The sequence below is a fragment of the Lachnellula hyalina genome, assembly GCF_007821495.1.
Source record: "Lachnellula hyalina strain CBS 185.66 chromosome Unknown contig00212, whole genome shotgun sequence".
NCBI lineage: Eukaryota > Fungi > Ascomycota > Leotiomycetes > Helotiales > Lachnaceae > Lachnellula > Lachnellula hyalina.
The window spans coordinates 38,466-47,117 of NW_022157326.1; the positions used below are offsets into that span (position 1 = coordinate 38,466).

At 46.6% G+C, this 8,652-nt stretch overlaps 2 protein-coding genes across 2 annotated transcripts; one reads left to right on the top strand and one right to left on the bottom strand.

The window, feature by feature from the left end:
- Positions 1-2,960: 2,960 nt before the first annotated feature.
- LHYA1_G008808 (putative endoplasmic reticulum membrane protein) lies at positions 2,961-4,260 on the bottom strand (the record flags this gene model as incomplete). Its single annotated transcript, XM_031153725.1, has 3 exons — positions 2,961-3,388; positions 3,472-3,685; positions 3,739-4,260. The coding sequence occupies 3 exons, from the start codon at positions 4,258-4,260 to the stop codon at positions 2,961-2,963; spliced, it is 1,164 nt and encodes a 387-aa protein (XP_031001779.1).
- A 631-nt stretch (positions 4,261-4,891) lies between these two features.
- Positions 4,892-6,272, top strand: LHYA1_G008809 (uncharacterized protein; the record flags this gene model as incomplete). The annotated part of the gene is made up of 4 exons (XM_031153726.1): positions 4,892-5,028; positions 5,080-5,342; positions 5,402-5,543; positions 5,600-6,272. The coding sequence occupies 4 exons, from the start codon at positions 4,892-4,894 to the stop codon at positions 6,270-6,272; spliced, it is 1,215 nt and encodes a 404-aa protein (XP_031001780.1).
- Between the last annotated feature and the right edge of the window lie 2,380 nt (positions 6,273-8,652).

Sequence of the window (8,652 nt, forward strand, 5' to 3'; positions counted from 1 at the left end):
GCTAGTCATGTGACCTAGCTTCTTATATAAATAAGGAAGTAAATTTATATTTATACTATTATTAATCATATGATATTACCCATAGCTCCCCGCGGGTACCTATGGGTTTTTAAGTTTTGTGGCGAGGTCTAGAATGTCAAGTGAACACGTAATGCTTTAGCATGTCACCAGCCTGTGACGCATGGAATCATGGAATCATGGAGGACATAGTCAAAGTCAAGTCTATAGCAACTAGTAATATAGTAGGAGCAATCAAATCGTAAATTGAAGAAAGAACTAAATAAATATGCAGGTTGTAAACTAATAGCGCCTATTGACTTGTCCGGTGAAAGTAAAATAAAGAATATGAACCCATATGATCAGATCAAGAAGTAGATGCAGAAGCTAGACTGTTCGTTGGCGCTTTGCTACTCGGATTGCAGATTCCTCTTGTAGATCCAGCTGCAACTGGACGAATCTGCTTAGATATCCCATTATACCCCGAGTTCCCGCATTGAGCGATTGGTCGTTTGACAACTTTTTGTAAACTGAAGGGTCTGCGAACGCAAACTATATATAATCAGCGATGAATGATTTACATCCGACAAGTGAACTTACATTACCAACAGCGTATACTACTTGCTTGATCTTTTGCCTCTTCGCTCCACCTCGCTCCTCCGAATGAGAATGGCCAGTAGATGACGCCTTCTCGTCTGGCACTCTCTGGCGTGGTCGGTCCTCTGATGTCTTCTCGTCTGGCACTCTCTGGCGTGGTCGGTCGTCTGATGCCTTCTTGTCTAGCGCTCTTGCCCGTGGTCGATCATTAGAGGCCTCTCCAATCTCTCCACGGCCACCCGAGGAGTCTCCTGGCGCCAATCCTTTCGGCGTTCCGTCAACGGCCGTTACGTTGGCACCAAACAGATCATCGACGGCATTTTTTGAGGTACCACGATATCGGATCGGTGGACTGAACTTCCAGGTGGGTGATTCTACCACTGAAACAATATTCCCCTTGCCAATATCCTTCCACGCTCGCTTCGCGCTGGCAGTATTGATCCTGTAGCCGGCTTGGAGAAATGCAGCTTCAATGAAATCAATAGCAGGATACCTTGTTCCATCGGGTGCTCTTAAATTGACCGATGGGTCCAGCTCCCCATTGCAGAATCTGGTGAGAATATCTGCAGCTGCTTTGATGGAGCCTAAGCCTAGCTCATGAATCCTGATGTGACTGGTGTCGATTAAAATTGCCGATTCAGGGAAGTAGAGTGCCTTTTTATCGGATGGAGTGTTTTGCTTTAAAACAATTTTGTGGTCAGATGACGAGCGCGCAAACTTCTTCTGTTTTCCTGGTTTGTATTTCAATAGGGTGCTTGCATCCGATAGAGCTTTGTGCTTGGATCCCGTCTTGGGGAGTTTATCGAAGTCAATCTGATCCTGTGGTTCTTGCTCCCTGCTCCAAGCTCTCATCAGAACATCCCTTCGAAATGCATCCAGTGTGGTCATCGAGACACCCTCCTTGGCCTTTTGTGTTTCGAGATTTGCCAAATGAGACCATTGCCCGAACAGGGAGTTCCTCCATAGGATGCTGTCTTCTCTGGGATTAACCCCTGATTGAAACTTGGTTCCTTTCGCATTGGACGCCAGTTTGATCCGATATGAAAGGACTATGGGCGTGTATGCATAGTACACATCGGTGGTGGGACTTTCCTTCAATACCCCCCCTCGGATGTATCTATTTATCGGTCAGCGATGTCTCATCCTTGCATGGAACATACTCACTTGATGGCCATCCTCCTGTGCTATGTAGACGAAGTTGGAGCGGGGAGCTAAACGTAAAGGTTCGATCGGGTAGTCGATGCGTAGATAAGTAAGAGGTAAATGCGATGTGTTTGGATGGATTTTGGATGGACTTTGGATGGCGATCGGGCCTAATCAAGGAAAGAGGAATCCGAGAAGCTTGCATGAAAGTGCATCAGATGCGGTTCGGTCGGCAGTCAATCAAGAATGGATCTTCATATTGCTGTTGAAAAGGGGGTTAAATAGATAGGAATGAAATGGATGTTTTGGGGTTGGTAAGTTGAGGGATGCTTGATTTTTCGAAAGAAGGGAGGGAGGGTGCGTCTCCCTTTAAGTAGAGAAAAGAAAGTAGAGGAAAGAAAGAAGCGGCGGGAAGAATAGTGAATGAAAGCAAGACGCGGGAAGAACAGTGAATGTTGGTGGGCATCTCCCGCTACGTAGAGGATAAGGAGAAGCAAGACGTAGGAAGAAGAATAGTGAAAATTAGTGGGCATCATTAACAACAACATAGCCCTTGACAGCAACTACATACGTGTATTTCAAGCAAGATAGATAACTTTGCTAAGTACGGTATAGCAGTATAGACCAGACGCAAGAAAGCATGCTTAAGGCAATAGCAAGGAAATTAGCATTGCTGCAAACGAAAGTCCTCACAAATGGACCAACTGGCCCACATCAACGCTTCGTCATTTCATGCTGCTATGCTTTGAACATTGCATTCATTGCGAGGTTGCTTGCTGTCTTTATACAACATCATTATGGTGCAAAGAGCCGATTAAGAGAATGCTGGAACGGAGAAAGTACATGCGCGCGATGTTTATCCCTTGGAGCAAGTACTTGCCTGATGGTCCAGATTCTATGTTAGCAAGAAAAGTAAGCGCCCGCATCCCCCTATTCATCTCCGCCATTCACTTCGGCACAACGAGCTTCAAGAACTCCAAACTGGCGTCAACGTTCAAATCAATGAGGATAGGTATCGTGAAGAGAGTTGCCGCTTGGCGTAATCCATAAATCCAAGATGCTGCGTAGGACCTGAAGAGGGTCGGAGAGACCTATACTACCATTGTCCTAATTTCTACACACTTTCATCGACTGTGGTAAGTACACATTTAAACGCCGCCCCAGAAAAGAGCAACAATTCTCTGTTGACTCCTGAAAATCGTACAACAATTACCTAACTGCACCTATTTTGGGCCCCTATTAGATGAAACACCAGCCCCAATAACCCCGGGAAGCTTCTCCTCTCCAATACTGAATATCATCCCGATAGCCCATCCCACGAGCCCCATCATAACAATGCTGGATGTAGCAATGAGCCAAAACGATGTGCTGACATCCTTCTTCTGGCACGCAGCTCCCCCGTAATAAGAAAGTCTGTAGCCCCGCTTCTCACCGTCGTTACCGTATGCGAAAGTCTCATTTTGGGCACGACAACCGCATGTAAAGCATGTGGCAGACTTCTGGAAGCAAGCGCCACGGCCGGAGCAGAAGTTTGTTGCGGTCGTGCAGGTGTCGTTGGAGGAGTGGCAAACGGGTGGGATGCCTACGATAGGTCCCGAGGAGTTGGAAGAATTCGAGGATTGGAAGAGGTGAGGTTTTGGTGGGGATGAAGCTGGAGAATGAGTCAATTAGCATTATGCATCAGAAGTATGTGCAATATTCCTGGGGAGATAATATAAAGGACAGTCGACTTACCCACAGCTGCACTCTCTGACATAATCTCTTCGACTTGTCTGGCATTAAGACGCACTTGGGAGGGGACTTCATAGGATCCATATGGCTTGGAAGAAACCTTCTTCGTTGATCGAGATGACTCTGGCATGAGGACAATGACGGTGTTCATATCTCCCCAATTAGCCCACCTGATCAACCTCTCTCTAGCAGCCATCAAAGCCTCCATTTGAGAGCCCTATTGTTCCATATCAGTAGGTAAATCTCGCACACTTTTCCAAAAATTCTTACCTTTCTAGCTAGATCAAAATGTATAACCTTCGATTTCCCATTCCAACACTTGATTTCATACGGGTTGATGGCATCCTCAAGAGCGCAATTTTCTTTCTCCCCTGCTTGTGTGTTTAAATCTGACACCAACTTCTTATTCGCGGGCGGGGATGGAGGATCAGAGATAGTGAAGGCTGGCTTGAGTGACTCCCAAGTCTTTAAATGCGTCTTCGACACTCCTTCTACAACCAGCACAAGCTCCGCTGCCAGTTCTTGCGGAGGAACGTCTCCAAACAGCGATTCTATTTGTTGTCCACTAAATCTGTTTATATATGACAGTGTACTGTCGCTGACATCTCCAAGCCCGTGATATTGTGATATGCTTAGACGTTGAGCGAGGACGAGTCGTGCTTGTTCTGGAGTGAGGGTTGGAGGATTCGAGGAGGGTGATTCAGAGCCTTGCAATATGTAGACGCTGGCGGGTTCTGATGCTGCGGAAGCTGCGCCAAGCAGGGCTGGCAGTAAGGTCGCTGAAAGTCTCATGATTGCTGGTTACTGAGACTGAGACGTTGACGCCGTACTATACCTGAAGGAAGCTTGAGGTGGTGATATGATGCTTGTTGAAGCTCGCTGATAACGCTCTAGCGTGGTTTTGGAAATAAGGTTTAACTCAAATATACGGCAGTCCATAGCGTCGAGATACCTAAATACTCTTAAATGAGGTTCACCAGGTTGATATGAATACCTAGGTACCTTCAGGTACTTCCTGTGAAATAGTTGTTGAACTTTCCATTATTTACCAGAGGAGACATTTACATAATCTGATACTCGTTATACGTTATTCTATAACACCTTAGATCTTTTGCATAATAACTTCATATTTGGAAGATACAACTAATAAGAAATTTGCAAACGCCGGATCACATAGTCCGCCGTATAACCCTTCACCTCGAGAGTCCTAAGCCAAGCCAAGTCTAGATTATTATACAGTATCCGAGTTTATAGAAGGCTCTGGTCACCACGCCTGACAAGTATGCTTCCATGAAATCACCTTTATGACACCAAGATCCACCTGCGCAACTGCTTCGATATAGTCCATAACACGAGAACCTCTTTCGCCCCCCGAGGCTCGCCAGCCCGAAGGCGAGCCCTCTCAACCCCTGCTCTGTTCACCATGTTCCGCCATACCAGAACCATGAGGGGCATATTCTCCATGAGTAGATTGCCCTTGAACCTCGAGGCAAAGAAGCAAGCGGGACAGGCAATGAATGTGCAGAAAGTCCGCTTCAGAAAGCAAGCATTCAGGCCAAAGTATGTTTTGAAGACTTCAACAATGGTGATATGCTAACTAATGCTCTAAAGAATGCTTGCCTTCTACTTCATTACTTCCTACATATGTTACGATATCTACGGTCGCATGGTTCTGGATCCTATCGACAAAGCGGCGATGGAAGCAATGGAAGGGATGCCAGCGGAGGTAGCCGGAGAGGTTGACGATCCATTATTCATACCATTTCCTGGGACCGTCAAGGAGACGAGGCGGAAACCGTATCGGGGGAGTGATCCGGAATGGCAGGAGTTTATTAAGTTCAGCAAAGACAAGACAGGGCAGACTAAAGTGCGAGGTGGGTGGCAGGTGGCAGACAAAGGTTGCTATGTGAAAGGATTTTCTGACATTTTATAGACGAGCTTGCACGGCGTGTGAAACGAATTGCAGAGCTGCATCCTATCATAACGAGGAAGTGTGGGAAAGAGCTGACGCAAAGGCGGTGTTGGCTAGATGTGGATTTTCCTCATTACCCACCACCTGAGTTCGAGAGATCTGGGTACGCTGCCCCTTGGAATATCCTTGAAGAGAAGAACTGACGGACTATGTGTACAGCATCGAGATATCCGACGAAGCTATCTCCTGGACTACCCAACCCGTCGACTCTCTTACCGTCTACAGACTCCGGCATGTACTATGGCCATCAGCCCTTGCGCTCTCTTTCTGGAATTTCACTAAAGTCCTCATCGTCGACGACACGAAACGTATCGCATCCATGCTCGGCATCCGCTCAACACCATCCGCTCCATCCATCGAACAACTATTACAAAAACAACAACAAATGATGAAAGGCTCGCTTCCAAATAAGGATGGACCACCCGCCCAGGCTGAAGGGGAGACTACAAGCAGTCCGAAGGCTATGATCAAGATTTCCACCGCCGCGAAGACAAGATTGTCAGAACAGCCCGAGGAGAAGACAACTCAAGAAACGGAGATTTGGCCAGGAACACGCGTAGCTGTGGCCTTACATCAGCATTTCAACCACGCCATCATGGCATTCAAGGGTAAATTCCTGCAAACCTGGCACCCAACTGCAAATTACCCACCTCGCGGCAGCATCCTCGTCTCAGGAATGGTGGAACTAGAAGCACCAAAGGCGTATTTAGTCTTTGACGTGAACGCAGCGTGGGATCCGCAGGTGCAGGATTTTGATGCGAGATCGATGGTGGTCAAGTTGAGGAGGTTTCAGTGGAAGAGCCAAGGTCCTGTGGTGTCGCGACAGATTTGATAATTGTTGGAATGGAATGGACGAGTTTGCGGGGGAGTTTAGGATGGGCATTGCTGTGCGTTGGCGTCTAAAGGAATATACTATGCCCGCTTGTACCAGCTGAGCGGAATGTTCTTGGCAGGAATGGGAAGATAGAGGATACGTTTCAGAAGATCCCAGAGTGCAACAGCGTTTTTAGAACATTGTATACCCTCTTGACTATCATCACTTCGCCCCCGTCGGTGCAAAGTGCAGCGAAGTCGCATTTAATCCTTCTTCCCACTGGGTAAATTCTGGACTTTTATTTTCAAGACCCTTTTTACTTTTGTTTTCTAGCACTCCTTTCCTTACTGCCTCCTTGTCTATCTATCTTAACAACTCTACACAATGCCCTCATACTTCAATTAAAGCGGAGCAAACTTCCCTCGCTCCTCCCCTCATTCAACTTTCTCATCGACCAACTCTCAGCTAGCCAACCCCATATCTTTACAGTATATAACCTATGTCTTTACCTTCTGCTCTCCTGAGTCTCCACCCCCCTTTCAACATTCGACAAGTCAACCAGAATGTATGAATCAAGACACAGGTATACTTATTTTTGCATCTACTACTCTGTGAACGCTAGCAGGTTACATTGACTTTGATAATATCGGGAAGCTACTCAACTTCCTTGTCTGTCGATCCATGCTCTATGAGATGACGGAGACATATGGAGATCCCTACATGGTGTTCTCCAACAAACACGTCAAGCGGAAATATGTACTTATAGAGATCAGAGACGCCATGGAGAAATTGGATGGTAGACGACAAATACGTCTACAAACTCGATTTGTTGAGAGTTTTGCTTACGATGATTCTGATCATCCCGATGATTCCAATGAAGCGGAATTCAAACCCCAGAATGCATTTCGTCGAATGACAGCTCAATCAAATCGGTTGATGCAGTCCATCTGCGCCTACCAAGCCGAGAGCCCAGTTGAGCAAGACGAAGGCGCCGAATCAGCAAGGGAATCTTACAAGGAACATCTCTGTAAAGAGAAGGCCTTTAGGTCCAAGTCTATCCCAATCACCGATGTGAACACTATATGCTTTCCGCTCTTAGATCACGATGAAAACAAAGGTGGAGATGGATTGGAGTCGTACAATTGGCTCTGGTTCCTAGCCAATATGCTCCGCCAATGCTCTATCGGTATAGAAATGCATCCAGGCACAAGAACTTCTTGTCCCTCACTAGTCCTTAGGACTACACAGAAGACCAGCAACACATGGAGAGACTACCCTATAAGAACTCCAAATATAGTTGTGAGGGTCTCGATGTATGGGACGAAGAAACACAAACGAGACTGCAGCGCATCCAGAGAGGGTGGGTCTATAGATACAAGACCTAATGCATGGTATTATGAAACAACGCTTTTCGAGTTATAAATGTCTAAAGACCAGTGAACCACTGCAGTCGAGGAGACTCAAAATCGAGTGTATGCCAGGAGTCCTGGAAATAATCTGCTTTTTGACACTTCGGAGCCTAGGCTGGAAAGGTGTAAATCAGCATCACTCTGAATATTCAAGGAGTACTCGTAGATTAATAAAACATACCTGTCGAGATCTTGTCTTGGATGTTTTCGGCTACTTTGTTCATAGAGTCCTTAGGCCGAACTTAGTCCGAGAGAAGATGCCCTGTCCTGGATTATGATAGTTCTCTGGGCTCGCTGGCTAAACCTGTAAACCTGGAATACTTCATTGCTGTTCTTTTAATTCAATCGAGCAAGCCCTTAATGAGCTCTTTGGTCTTTGAAGAGTTGTGTAGTAGGTCCATGCTGTTATGAGAGATGGGTGCTTGTTGATGATTATGGTAGATTGTATTTATTTTGCAATGTCAATGCAATTACTTCCTATGAGATATTAATATTCTGTCAAGTGAAATCAGGTTGTGTAGGTGTATAAGTGGAGCATACCCCTCCATCAAAAGTGCCCCACCCCACATCTGTCAGCAGTGGCACTTCCTCGCCATCCGCGCATTTCCAAACACCACCAGACCATGGGCTGAACAATACAGCTCCCCCTGCCTTCTCCACCACATCCAAACCACCAAACTACTCAACACATTTCCACAATGTCATCACCAGAACACGGAGAAACTGGCACAACCCACATCACCCTCAAAGAAGAAGATTCGGCCGGCCACCACGATGCCACTAAAGGCAGCATCACCCCCAAAAGCAGCAGTGGCTGGGACGGCAAGCTACGCATAGAAAAGAAAGCACAGCTCGTGAACCCAGAAGCAATCTCAGACCCTGAATATTCGGACGAAGAACAAGTACTACCCGGTGAAACAATCGAAGCAGACGAAGGTACCATCCCCCCCCCCCCCCCCCCTCTCTCACTCAATTAGAACCTCACAACT